This window comes from Erithacus rubecula, assembly GCF_903797595.1.
Source record: "Erithacus rubecula genome assembly, chromosome: 6".
NCBI lineage: Eukaryota > Metazoa > Chordata > Aves > Passeriformes > Muscicapidae > Erithacus > Erithacus rubecula.
This window is the reverse complement of record NC_136688.1, coordinates 52525873-52540655: the sequence shown is the minus strand read 5'-3', so window position 1 is coordinate 52540655 and position 14783 is coordinate 52525873. Positions and strand designations below refer to the sequence as shown.

General features: G+C 41.6%; 1 protein-coding gene across 2 annotated transcripts in view; it reads left to right on the top strand.

Moving 5' to 3' along the window:
• AKT1 (AKT serine/threonine kinase 1) overlaps positions 1-14260 on the top strand; it is a 76321-nt gene extending 62061 nt beyond the window's left edge. For both annotated transcript variants that reach the window (XM_079307709.1, XM_079307710.1), the window contains exons 11-14: positions 706-920; positions 8078-8165; positions 12602-12704; positions 13287-14260. In XM_079307709.1, the coding sequence (XP_079163835.1) occupies positions 706-920; positions 8078-8165; positions 12602-12704; positions 13287-13366 (486 nt within the window). In that variant the 3' untranslated portion in view covers positions 13367-14260. The remainder of the gene's footprint in view (positions 1-705; positions 921-8077; positions 8166-12601; positions 12705-13286) is intronic.
• The last annotated feature ends 523 nt before the right edge of the window (positions 14261-14783 follow it).

Genomic DNA, 14783 nt, shown 5'->3' with positions numbered 1-14783 from the left:
CCCCACTGACTGTTCCTGTGTTTGCAGCCCTCTAAGCAGAGGCAGGAGTGCCTTTGGAGCAGGGCAAAAGGGTTGGAGGAGAAACATTTCCAGACAATTTGGCTGCTGTTTTACAGCCTTAGAGCCAGTCAAATGTTAGGAATGGTGTTCTGGATCTTAGTGTTTAATGTAGATTAGTCATTGAGTATTTGTGGGTGGTCTTTTAAGATGTGCAGAGCCACCCCTTTGGGATGCAGGTTGATAAGATGATGGATATGTTTGGATTTTTGAATGTGAAGGAACAGGTTGATGTCCTTTTCTCCCTGTACTGGCTCCTTTGTGGTTTAAAAACTTGGATCTCATTTGGAACAGTTTGTGATAAATAAGTGAGAGTTTAACAGCTGGCTCTGTAATGTGAGAACAGTTCTTGTTCTTTGGACTTTCAAAGGTTGTGCTTATCATGACCATAATGTGAGGGAGGGTGGGAGAAGGAAGACAAGGAAGCTGCTCTAACAATCCTGCTGCCTCTTCTTCCCCACTCTGCTCATCTAGGATGGTGAGCATGGATGCCAGTTCTTTTCACATGGTTCTTCTGCAAATACTCTACTGGTAGATTTGGCTGTGTTGTGAAAGGTGGACTTGCTGGGGTAAATTTTTGCCTCTTGAGTTCTGTGTTCATGCCTGGTTTGGGAGTATCTTCTAAAGGCTTTTCCTTGCATTCTGCAGGTTCTGGAGGATAACGACTACGGCCGTGCAGTGGACTGGTGGGGTTTAGGAGTTGTGATGTATGAAATGATGTGTGGTCGGCTCCCTTTCTACAATCAGGACCATGAAAAGCTCTTTGAACTCATCCTCATGGAGGAGATCAGATTTCCACGCACATTGTCACCTGAAGCAAAATCCCTCTTGTCAGGTTTGCTGAAGAAAGATCCTAAGCAAAGGTGAGGCTGTTGCTTAATAGTTGCACTTTTTTTAAGGTATTTGAGAAAAAAAAATGTAATTTTATTTTTAATCCATTCAAATTGATTATCCAACAAGATGCAGCAAGTGGATCTACTCTTTTTTTTTTTTTAACCTTTTGTATGAGCTGACAGTGTAAATAGTGACATGAAGCAGCTTTGGTGCTAAATTTCAGTGTGTGGTGGCTACCATTAAAGCAAAACTATAGCCTGGGAAAAAGAAAGTTAGCACTACCTTTGGGCTTGATGAATCCAGTGGCTGCTGTGAGTTTTAAGATGCTCTACACCAAATGCTTTTACCTTCTATTGCAGTTGAGACTGCTGTCCCTTTCTTGAATTTTTGCCTAGATCTCTGCCAGTGATTTAGCATCCTGCTTTGGACAGTAGGTGGTGGTGTTTGTACCATCTTTGTGGTGGAGTTTATACCATGCCCAATTGACTTTTCCTATTTCCTTCTTTTGTTTTTGTTTTACTTTTATTGCTATATTTAAAAAAAATAATCCTTGATTTAAAAACAGAGGAAAACACAAAAAGAGCCCCTAATAACTAACAAACAGAAAATAGAACATGATCCAAAAAGGATGTTGACCTTCACACAGAGATAAACATCAGTTTAAAAATCTGCCATCTTGTCAACCCAGACATTTGTAAAACAAATAATATTGTGACTCTGCCCCTGATCTGTCCTGAACCTTCCACTGTTAATGGGCCCCAAAGAGGAAACCTTTCATGTGAGGTGCAAGCAGAGAATTCCTGTTTGCTTTCTGGTGTTTGTTTAGTCTCCATGCATTCGTGTGCACATAGCAGGAAAAAGGGGTTTGCCACTACCTGGATACTTGTAGCAAGCATTTCTGTCATCATTGTAGACTATTGCCATCACTATTTTTCGGTGGAAAATGCTGCTGGGAGGTGTGCAGATCCACAGTTTGTAATCTTGGTGGTGCTGGGAGCAGGGCAGGGCTGCAGCCCTGTCCGGGGTGGCAGCAGCTGCAGCCCCTCGTGAAGCTGGCGCCTGTGAGGGGGGCTCCAGCAGGAGGCTGTGTAATTGATGAGCAGCCCCCAGGCTCTGTGAGCCTGGCTGCAGCCCCTGCCAACAGCATTCCTGTCCACTAAAGCACTGGGTTAAATGCAATTGTGACCCTTTCATAGCTTATTCAGGTGGGGCCTTTCAATCACTGGGAACACAAGCAGCATCTGCTGCAGTTTGTTCTTAAAGGAGCATCTCTGATGAATCAAAATGCAATTTGTTTACAAACAAAGAACACCCACTCATTTCTAATTACGAGATTTTCCCAATGCCAATAATTACTCCACAATATGCTCACTTTATACAAATAGCCACTTCTTCACATGTATCTTCTGCAGGCTTGGAAGCAGCACTGCTCTGATCTGGTAGACAGATGATTTTCATGCTGCTGATAGAAATAACTGTTGACTAGACAAGCTTGCACACATGCCTTATTGTAATTATGCCTAATTACACTGGTGCTTCCCAAGCTTTTTTGGATCATGGACTATTCTTAAATACTGGTTTCTCCCCAGTCACCATTCCCTTAACTTCTGACTGAAGTGTTGGTTAGGCAAATCCCCTGCACTTTGTGACATTTCAAGCAGCATGGAGAGCTGATCTGGAAGCACTAGAGGCAGAAGTCCTGCATCCTGCCCTTGTAGTGTTATGTTCTTTTTTTTGGGTGGTCTGAGTGCTGGGGTGGGTTGACTCACAGTGAGCCATATGGACAAAAAACAGCCAGAGAGCTACTGAAATACATTCACTGAAAAGTTATGTAATGTGTGATAGTCTGGTGCTTTGGGGAGCCACTGTGTAATTCAACAGAAATCTCCTCTTCCACAAAGCCCAGTGGTGGACAGAAGTTGGTTTCACTGTAATGTTTGTGGCAGAAAGCATCAGAATTGGCAGCATAACTTTGGATGAACTTCAGAGGATGAGATGGAGGAGGCAGCCAAAACCATGAGAAAAAGGAAACTGGGAGATGTTGTCACTTCCCCTAAAATAAAAAAAAAAAAAAGCAACCAACCCAACAATACTGGTGGATATAATGAAGCTCAGTGCCAGGACAGTTTAAGTTAAATATTAAGGAGCTAGGGAATTGTGATCTATGTCAATGAATTAAATCTGAAAAATGACCTGTTGAACCTGAGCTGGATTTAGAGAAACAGTGTTAGCACTCTGTGTTCAGCAATATCAGTTCAGTCTCAAGCTCCCAGGCATATGGAGAAAATGTGAAGAACAATAAATTACATTCTGCTTTTAATCATGGCTGTTTTCTAAATTTGGTCATATGAAATCCATTTTGTAAGAGAAAAGGAATTTTGAAGTTTCTTTTGGGATTGATGGAAGTTTATTAATCTTGTAATGTGAGCCCTAATTTTCCTAAGAAGGAAAAAGTCTATTCTGTAAATATTTCCTGTTAATGTGACCTGAAATTCCCCTTTTCTTCTTCATGGCATGGATCAAATGAAAGAAGGTAATCAGAGCATTTTTTCATACATGAAACAACAAAGTTTTTACATTTTATTTTTCTTCCTCTAGCTGTGGGGACTGCAATCTGTGAAGGTGGCCATGGATCAGAGCACCCCATGTAAAAGGGCTAAGTTTAGATAGGTGGGTGGGTTTGTAGTCAGTGTCTTGCAAGCTTTGAATCTTGGCAGTTTTTAACTGAGAGAACTTCAGGATGGTTTAATCTGAATTTTGATTGTTGGATTTCACTGTGTGCCTTAGTCCCTGTCATAGGCCAGGGTTGTTCAGCTCTCTCAGGTGGGGTTTGCCACAGGCTGCTTCACCTGCCTCTGTGGTGCTGTTGGACCTTGCCATGCAGCAAGAACCAAAGGAAGAGATGCAGCATTTCAAAAACCTGTTCAAAGAGCTATGGTGCTCCCTGGGCCCTGGTGATCAGTTCTTGCAGTCACACAAAGATCTGGTACTTCATTCTTCCCTAGCCATGATGGTTCTTTCCATATCCACACAAAACTTTGGTCACAGATGTTCAGGAATGTCAGAGTCAATCAAGCCCTTGCTTGTATGAAAACCAAACTCTTTGTTTTTTTCCCTGGTGAAGGGAGGAGATGTGTAGTTGAGCTGTGTGTGTGTGTCCTCTGTGCTGCTCTGCTACAGGAAGGTCAGATGGCTCTTGAGCCCCCTGCAGCTCTCACAGCCACTGCTGCTGTTGGAGGAGTTGGAGATGACACTTGTGGGGACTTCAGGGGCCTGCAGGTGGTCCCAGCTGGCTGGTGGCCAGAGGGAGGAGATAACCTTGAAGAGCTGGTCCTCTTGGACAGCACACTTGGATGCCTTGTGGACATGCAGAGTTTTGGAGCTACACATGTCAAGTGACTGGTGTTTGTTCTGAAATGTGTGTGCCTTGAGTAGGAAAGTGCTTCTGTCTCCAGACAGCTCCAGTGTCCTGTGTATCAGCTGAAGTGCAAAATGTTCAAGTCTTCATGTTTCACCACAGGTGCTTTGAGACAGGCTGAGATTTAGCTGTTGTATATGATAATTTTAGTCTAAATCAGTTCTGTCCACAGCAATTTAGACAAATCAGTCTAAAACTCAAACAGTTCACCCACAGAGATCTAAATTGAAGCTGAGAAAAACATAAAAAGCAAGTTTAAAGAGCTTTCTTCTCCCAGCTTTCCAGAAACCACTACTTTAGAGACTTCCCAAGCTTCAGCAACCTCAAACACGACTCCTCTTGATTACTTGTGTTGCAAAGTTTTTTCAGTGCTTTTTGAATCTACCATGTTTGTGTCACATATGGTGACACAGGGTCAGTGAGGAGGTAAAACTCAGCAGAGAGCTGGGAATTAGCTGCATTAGGCTTTCCAAAAGTTTTAATCTCTGAGCAGGAAAGCACCCAAAGACTGTGTGCAGGGCTTTGGGAAGAATGTGGCCTTTTCCTTCCAAATCTGCAGTCTTCAAATCATGCTGTTCTCAAAGGCAGACAGAGCTTCTCTGTGCTGATAGTGCCATTCACAGGAAACTGATGTGGATACAGCTCCCAAATCCTTCCTGTGGCTATTAGAAGCCTCTGAAGGTAAGGGCTATAGTAAGATAAGTTACTGGTGTCCATCCTGACTGTATCAGAGAAGGAGAAATGGGAGTCTGTGCTTGGAGCTGGTGAACACCAACAGCATTTGCTGGGCTGTTCTTGAGCCTGGTGGGGATGTTTGTGCCATTGTAGAACCAGGTTTGGGGGCAAGGGTGACTCAGAGAAATCATGTGAAGGCTGGAAAACTAGAAGTGTGCTGGTTTCTTTTTCAAGAGCTAGGAATGGACCTGGGAGCTGAGCACTGTTTACTTCTACATGGGCAAATATGTTTCATTTGATCCACTAATTGCAATCTTCGTATGTGTTTATAGACTATATTTATATACATATGTTAAAAAATACAGTACAGCAAATTTTAAAAATTATTACTACATGATATATCTGTGGAATGATGGTTGATTGCCCTCAGTTTATGGAGCACAGACATTCGCCATTAAATGGGTAAAGGGACTTAAAAGCAATATGCAGTTTCATAAAAATTTAAAATGTGAAAATCATTTCATTTTAATATTGATGTTGCACTTTATTAATAATTTCACTTTTGGATTTAAGTAAAATAAGAAAGTCTCTCAAGTGTAGATAGAAATTGAATGAGTAACCAGAATTGGTTAGATTTTGAGGGATGTTTTCTCTTGTTTTTCTTTAAATTGCTTTTTGGCCTCTGTACTTTCTATTATATTTCTTTGTATACTGCAAATTTCTGTAGCTTTTGCTTTTCAAGTCCTATATATACTATTTTTGTTTCTGTCTGAGGACTTAAATGTGCAGAATTTAACTTTATTATCCAAAAATCTCTTCAGAGCTCTCATTTCTGCTGCATTTTTCTTTATTTATTGCATGTCCCTATGAAAGACAAACCTGCTGCTCTTTACATTCTCACTGCTGCTTAACCGTGATTTTTGCATTAGTTGCCAATTTAATTTTGTTCTCTTTGAGAGGGACCTTTCCTAATAATTCTGTAAAACAAAACTGTATTTTGGAATAAATCCATATCCAAAATACGAGGTTTCTGTTGTTTCACCAGTCACTTTGACTAGATTTGTGTAATTTTTAAAAGGTAAGTAAAACATCTGGAGTCTTTCTTGGCATTTCCCTGAATCTGTGTTTGCCCTTCATGGAACGCAGGCTCATATTAGATAACATATTCTGCAAAGCCCTTGTACATGCAGCAGCCAGCCAGCCTTCCTGCCTGCTTCTGCAGAACCCCATTCAGGTGCTGCCCAGCTCAGAGTCACTGCTGAACTCCTGTGCATCTGTGGATAGAGAATTGACTCCTCACTGGCCATCATTGTGCTGTGGAAGCAGCAAGGAGTCTGGTAGAGACTTGGCAGAGCGACTAGACCTGGGGGGAACCAGCCGAGAAATGATTACTCACAGAGTTTGTTTCTGTTCCCAGGCTGCCCTGGAGTTTGTCTCTGTTCCAGGCTGCTCTGCAGCTGTAGAAAGTGCTGCCAGGCAGCTGGGAGAGCCCTGGTCCAGCTTGGTTTGGCCCCTGGGGCTCTCAGATGGACTTGGGTTGGTCTTAGAGCTCACCTGGGGAGCACAGAGTCACCCAAGTATTGGAAGGCTGGGGAGCTGTTCCACTGCACATCTCCTAAAGGATGATAAGGAGCAAACCCCTTCAGCTGCTGTGACACTGTGATGGAACAGGGCAAGGAAGACTGTCAGGCACCTCTGCTGCTGGGTGTCTCTGCTACAGCTGTGGCCTCTGCCAGTTTGCCTTCTCTGCACATGGTGCTCAGGCATGGCTGAGGGGTTGAATGCATCAGGATCCATCATCACTGAGAACAAAGTGATGCAGTATTTGACTTCTCCAGGCTGAAGAGTCATCCAGTGCTGTCCCAACAGCATTCTGCTTTCATGCTGCATTCCAGAGCATGCAGTCTCACGCTGTAAAAATACCACTTCAATGGGTTTTAGCACAGCCTTCATCTTTTCTCTGATATTCTGAACCAAGCCCCTCCCCTCCATCCACAGATAATCATGAAGTGGGGCATGGGGTCACCCCACGTGGCCAGAGGACATTCAGGGCCAGATGTTGTGCAGCAGTGGATGAGCCTGGCCAGGTCTTGGCTTTGGGCCCAGAGAACAGGCTTGTCCCTGATGTCTGTAGCAGTATAACTCTGGTTAAGTCTTGTAGAGGAATTGCTTCAAGCTCTTGAAATGGGGTCAGTATCTCAGTTTGCCAGTGGCACCAGGCATGGGAGAACAGGCAGATCCTGGAGATCAGCCTGGGTGAACATGGTAACACCCCAGCGTTGTTTTAACCTTGTTACCTGAGTCTCCTGCTGATTACCCAGTATCTGTTTTGTTTTCTCAGTGCCTGTCTTTGCTTGCAGATGTGGTTCAGTCTTTTAGAGAACATTTTAACCTCCACAGCAAAATTTAAGCATCAGTTAGCTAAACACTGCAGCTAAACTGATTGCATCTATAAGCTGTGTGGACAGTTTTATTTTGGAATAAAAGTGCTTTATCTTGATATACCTCAAGTCAATAAAACACCCTTTGTGCTTTCCTGAAGCCAAGAAGGAGGAAAGATTTGCATATGCTGTGATATTATCACTGCAGTTGTCAACTGTTTTCTTTAATGGAAATTTGAATCAGGTTGCATAAATCAGTTTGCCTTAAAAAAGCCTTGTCTCTCTTTCACTTCAAATTCAGTTTTAGTGCTGGCATCACTGTGCTCTAGAAAAGTCTAAGGGGTAGTTGCATGTTAATATAGAGAGAAGGATCTGTGGCTCAGACCTTTAATTTTACAGGATCTGCTGTGGTCCCCAGGACAGCATCTTTCCTGAAGGACAGATCTTTTGAATTCTGGTGGTTTTTTTGTTTTCTTTGTCTAAGAGAGACACTTTTTCTAAATCTGTTTGTTAGCCTGTTTTTAAATCTTTAAGTGGAACTGTGTTGAAGCCTAAAATAGGCCTTGCACAAAACACCAAACACATAGCAAATGTTAGAACTGCTCCCAAATGCATTATATAAACTCAGAATTTCTTCAGTACACTGCAGTAAAAATTGCATTAGAAAAATAACTGTACTCAAACATTTAATTACTTATTTTGCTTCCTACAGGTTAGGTGGTGGTCCTGATGATGCCAAGGAGATTATGCAGCACAAATTCTTTGCTGGCATTGTTTGGCAAGATGTATATGAGAAAAAGGTATTTATCCAACTGTTCTCCCAAGGTGAATTGTAGCTGTGGATATATCAAATGTTTCAAATTTTGTTGCTCTCTAAAGGTACACAGAAACCCTCCACAGAAAAGGTTTGTAGTTGTTTTTAGCAACAACTTAAAATACTGTAATCGGATTACTTCTGGATTTTTATTTTGCAAAGATAGGAGTATCTCTTAATGAGCTGCATAGTTTTATGGCTGAAAAAATAGGATGTGATCAAAATAGCTTTCAAATTTAGAGAGTATGTAAGTGTTTAAAATGGCTTTTCCTTTGAACTCTTGCTGCCATTTCTTTCTGTTGACTGATGCCTCCCTTGCAAGCCCAGAGTCACAGTTGGTTCCTGAGCATCTGAAGCCAAACTTCCTAGAAGCAGTAGTAGAAGATGGGCTCTTCTTTCCCATTGCATTTTTCCTTCCTTTTCAATCTAATGTCAACATTCAAGACTAGTCCAGACAAGTGTAGGCTCTTACATTAATCCAAGCCTAATACTGTTTTTGTGTGAGGCAAAGGACTGATACAAGGTGTCTGCACTCCATGGTATTTCTCTGGGTTTTCCTTGAGACTCACTGGGTTTGTTGGCTTTTCAGTGGGAGCCACTGAATTCACAGAGCCCAGCTTTTCCTGTATGAATGTGTTTCATCAGTTGTCTGTGCCTCACTGCCCTTTCCTTCTCAGAGAACTGTTTCACTCCTCCAAGATGCCCTGCTTTGTGCTCTAAGGGTGGTGTGCTCTTGTCCTCTCACATCCAATTCTCAACAGCTACATTTTCATAACACTTGTGAAATGCAGCCAACTAAAATGTGGGTCTGCTAATTCAAGGTTCCCATCTACTGGTGCCACATGGTCTCACTCAATCCCAGCCTTTCCTGATTTCCCTGCTTTCCCTAGCAGCTCCTCATGGTATCAGATCTAATTTGATCTCTGAACACAGTTTGGTTGTCCCTCCAGTTGGTGGGAGCAGGTAAGAAACTTTGCAGAAACTGAGTTCCCATATTGTAGTGGGAGCATTGTCCAGTGCCTATGTACAGCTACAGAGAAGCCTCTGTTTCCTTCTCTTCTTTCACTTCCTCACAGATCTGTGTGGCTAAAGGAACTGAAAAATCATAAAACAAGTTTTTGTGCCTTGAAAGCGTGGGTAAGATGTTAGACCTCAGCCCTTTCAAAGTATCCCTTGAGGGAGAGCTGCATGCAGTCATGAGGGTAGGACAGAGTTCCATGGAGTTTATTCAGTATAATGTGAAAAGTAGATCTGAATTCCTATTCTAAACAGGAAGTTGTCCCCGTTTTCACCCAGCTGACAAGCTGACTGCTTGAGGGTTTGCTGGTTTTATGCAGTTTAAGCTAAAAAGCTGACAATGGGGTTCAAATGTTTTGAGTAAAGTTATTTGTCATTTGGTAGTTGATCCAGTTCCCTGTACAGAAGAGAAATCACACAAGCTGGAGACACACAAGCTGTTTTATATATCCATAGGACTGAGAAAGCCTTCATAAATTGTCCCATAGTAGTAATGATTTGGATTATTCTGAAAACTATCATGAAATTTCAAATATTCCAATCTTTTAGAGAAAACTGTGTGCTAATTGAGACTGTTTGTGACCTTGACCTATCCAAGGAGTCTAGACTCTGGCTTTGCTCTGTCCCATTAGTGTTTGCATCTGTGGTAGGCACGCTGTGCAAATGGAGAGTCTGTGAGTAATTGCTGCCTACATTCTGGGTTGTCCAAAGAGGGTCTTGCAGAATTTACCTGAAGTGTAATCCCATGGATTCAAGTTGGATTTTGTCAGCTGCCAAGAGGTGTTTGTGTGCTAACCTTTGTTCCCCACCATCTCCAGTAATGCTGGATATGTGTATGAATATGGGCTTGGGTAATCCAGAACATTTGCTTTGTAATTAGGCTTTTTGGAAAAAGTTGGGCTTTAAATCACAAAGAGATTTGGATAACTGGAGTTGTCCCCCAAAATTAGAATGTTTATTAGCCTCACTTGGAAGAGTGCTGCCTGTCTGTGGTGCAGAGAAAGGTGCAGTTTAATTTGCCCACCCACAAGCAAAACATATGCAAAGAGATTTTAATCACATGGGGGTTTTTTCTGGTCCTTGTTCTCTCTTAAACCAGCATGAGCCTGCGGGTACCAATGCTGGTCTGCAGCCGTGGGAGGCTACAGGTGGCACCTCCCTGCCAGTTGAAGTGCAGAGCTATTGCAGTGACAGCTTTTCAGTAAAGTGACATATTTGCTTGTTAAAGGCAGCGCTGGAGCTTTCTGCGGCTTCCCCTCTGTTTCCAGCTTAGCGCTCAGAATTTGACAGCTAGGGGGAAAAGATGTCTTGTGGGTGCATCATAATCTGTCTCAAATTGCTTTTAACAGATACTAAAATAAAAAGGAAAATGATACAGGCAGTGCTGGCCCATTCCACATGTGTGCTGGCTTGGGCTTGCTGCTCTGAGTCGCTCCAATGTGCTCAGTTCAGGTGTCTGCTGCAGTGCCCAAGTCCTAAATCACTCTGTGCTGTGCACAGCAAGCAGAGCAACTGGGGGCACTGTGAGTGCCAAAACCACCATTAGCTTAAAAGGACAGATAGAGCTTCACACACACATGCACAGCCTGTCAAAAACAAACCCAGGGCTGCTTTGGGAAATAGGCAGAAACTGCTACAAGGAGAGGGAGAATAACGTTATAAGAGGAAGAATCTTCATGCTCCACAGGGCTTTTATATGTAATATGTTGATGTGATTTGGTTGAGAAGTGTTATTAACATTATAATGTGGAGCATTCCCTCTTCAATAGCTTCAGGGGACTGCAAGGCTCAGAGTGACTCCCAGCTTTGGGATATCCTATTTCCTTTTCCTTCTTAAATTCAGGACATGAAGACTGCTTCTAAGGACCTAGTATTTTTTTTTCAGGTAAGGGTATTGTACCCGGCTCCTTTAAGAAATTCCTGGACACAGAGAATTGCGAGTAATTGGGAAAAAAAAAATTATGAATATATATTATAATTGTTCTCTCTTATATTAAACAGAACTTTTATGCCCCTACATTTTTAAAGATTGATTTTTAACAGTAAATGCTTCTTTGTATAGTCTTTCTTACGATCTTTACATTGAAAATGAGCACATTTGACTGGATTGATGTTTGTAAGGCAGGACACTGTTAGGTGCTCTCAAAACAGATCAGAAAGACCATCCTGGTGATAGGGAGCTTGAAACCAGTGTTTCTCTTATTTGCCAACTTGACAAACAAAATCATTCTTCACATCCAAGCAGGAGGCAAAGGTGGGCATGGGGAAGAGGTGTTTTGTATATTCAAGATTTGCTAATGTTTTCTAGGTAGAGATTTCTGTCAGTGTTGTTCTGTTTGCACAAGTGCATGTCTTGGGGTCACTGCATAATTCCATTTGGAGCACTTCACCATCCACCTCGCTGAAGCTGTCGCTGCAGTTTTGGATGGGAAGCTGGTCACTCGTCAGTCAGGCGCTGAGCCGCTGCCCGGGGTGGCTGTGGCTGTTCCGAGGTGGCGGCGGGCGGGGGCGGCGCTGCCGCCGGAGCTCGGCAGGCTCAGAGCCGGCTCCCTGCTGCTGCTCCCCCTGCAGGGGAGGCTGAGCCAGGTGGGAATGCCCCGCGGAGCGGCCCGTGTTCCGAGCGTGTGCATCTGTATGCAGCCGGCTCCCCGTCCCAGCCAGGCAGCGCCGCTCCATCTGGAGCTGCTCTTGCCAGAGCTTGCCTAGGTACACAGGGAAGATTTCCAGCCTGTCTGCCCGAGCGAGTCTCAGGAATAAACCCCAGAGTGCGGCTCCTGGTGCAGCGAGAGGAGGATGTTCACTGCTGACTGGGCTCAGGTTTTTGTTAGCACTCCAGCTTTTCCAAGTTCTGAGTTGACAACAAGCTGCTTTTGGGGACCAGCAGTGTTGCTGCTGGGTTGGTCAGACCTCCAGTGTGAGCTGCATGGGCACAGTAGTGCTGTAGCTGAAACTTTCTGGTGAATGTTACACCCCTTGTAGTGGTCCACAAGCTTAGCTGATAAATGTCGTATCACTAAGCATCTTTTTTACTTATTTTCATCCTCCTCAAACTTAAATTTGACTAGATGAGCTTGACAATTTCCATATAATTATGAGAGAAACTAGTATGTGTTGTTATTTTTCAACATTGGTCTGCATGTTATTACTGGAAGAAATTTTAGGATTCTAAGGTTTCTTTGTGCAGTTAAATCTTAGGGAAAAAATGCCTTAAATACCCCATAAATAGGAAGTGCACATCTAAGTAAGTATTTTTTACTATATATGCTTCCTTCTTGGTGAATTGTTTTTTAGACACTTTAGGAATGCAGAAAAAGGCACTGTAGCTTATAACTATGTCAAATTCTACTTATTTCAAATAGCACTGCAAGAATCTGTAAATGGACACTTTTTTTTTTCTTTCCTTAGCTTGTACCTCCATTCAAGCCACAAGTTACATCTGAAACAGATACAAGATACTTTGATGAAGAATTTACAGCACAGATGATAACAATCACTCCTCCTGACCAAGGTAAAGTTTTTCCCAATGTTTCCCTCTGTGTTCTCCACACCACCAGAAATAATTTGCTATGATGGGTCTCTTCAGCCCATATGAAAAAGCATCAAGTTAAACTTGAGGGTTTTCCATATGTTTTTGACCAAGAAGTTGGTAAATTGATGTGAAACTTACCACATCTTTCCAGTTTTGGAAATGAAAAAACCTGTTTAGTAAGAGTGAAATTGTACTGTTGTCTTTTCCAAATCTGCCCGTTCCCACTGGAAGTCATTTATAATAGTGAGTTTTGCTCATGTTCATATCCACATGCCCTGTGTATATGCAAGGAGTCAGTTGAGCATGGGCTAATGCTCATATTCAATCAAAATATTGTATTTTTGTGATAACTGAATATGTTTGATTCTCTCAAATAGCTGCCAGAAATTCAGAACAGTGAATGTGGATTTAAGCAATGCATCTCCTAGCAATTTTAAATGGACATCTGAACATCTCTTTTCTGAAATAACTTCACCATGCATTATCTTATTGTTGATTTGCTGTAAATAAAAAAAAAAAAGGTAGCAAATGTTACCTAATGTGTTTTTTTTCCTCTTTCAGATGACAGCATGGATTGTGTAGATAACGAGAGAAGACCTCATTTTCCTCAGTTCTCCTACTCAGCCAGTGGAACTGCTTAATGTTCTGCCATTCAGAAACAAAACAGACTGCATTTTGGGGACCTTACTTCAATGGACACTAGAGAACTTTCTATATTATCGAGTTACAAACTGTGTTTGTATTACGACTTAGATGAATTTGTAGGAAGCCTCACAGATTCTGTATTTAAAACAATTCTTTGATGCATTTTTGAGAAGGAGAACAAATCCATTCTTTAAGTATTATGTCAAGGCTTTTATGCTGAATGACCATAGGTTTTTAAGAATATACACCAAAACTGTTTACTTTAGAAATAATTAAGGTATTCAACATATCAGCAACTCTGACCAGAAAATCCCCCTATTTTATTTATTTCATACAGTTCATTATCTAAATACAGAATCTGCACTCTGAACAATTAGATTTATATAGGAAGATATAAGACTTTAGTAGCTAGTGCAATAATATAAGCAACAAAGTGAACAAACTCTGGAGGGTTAAGGTTCAAACTCATTTTGGACAGCAGTGAAGTGTCATCCAACTCCAGAAAACCAACTATAGGAACAGCATTAATGGCCTCAGTGAGGTAAATCAAAAGCAAAAGTTATTTTTGTTATAACATCTGCTACAAGACATTACATATCAAACTGAATCCGGTGGATTGCCACGCCGTACAGATGAGTATTTCATTCTAGACAGTGCATTTTAATTATTCCATTTGCATAGAATTTAGGAATACTTCATAGGATTGGCTTCTCAGAACCTAGAAAACGCTTGATTTACCAATCTAATATGAAAGGCAACAACACAAAAATCACCCACCTCCACCACTGTACAGAAATACCACACAGGTCTAAGTGAGAAATCATCCTCATGAGCCAGACACGAGTACATTTGGCACTGAAGTAATGACTTGTTGCCGCTTTTTTTTTTTTTTTTTTTACAAAAAGATATATGAATATATATAAACACTTAATGAATTTTTGCATCATGCCAGATCATTTCTTCTTTCTTGAGTGTGCATTAAAGGTATCAACCAACAGTTCATGGTGCCTTCTCACTCTTGAAGATTCAGTTTAACAGTGTTTCCCATGTATAAAAAAAACTAGGTTGAAACTTCATATGTGTTTGAATAATGGTGTTCAAAAAGTGAACTTTTTTTTGTTTTTCATTTTTAATCTTAGTGGGAAATTCCCCACACCCTATTTTTGTTGTATCATGTTTCTTTGTAATTTTCATAAAAGCAGTCTTATTCTGTCTCTGCTGCAAATAAAGTTATTCCATTGTAGGTTGTGTTCTTTAAATTGCGCTTTTTTTGTTTTGGGTTTTTTTTATTCTTTTAACTGTATAAAAAATGATTACATGTATTCCAGTTAAGTAGCATTTAATATTTTTATTTGAAAGGAAGTTTATATTATGAAAACCCTCTCTTCCCCTCTCCATCAGACACTGCTGTGC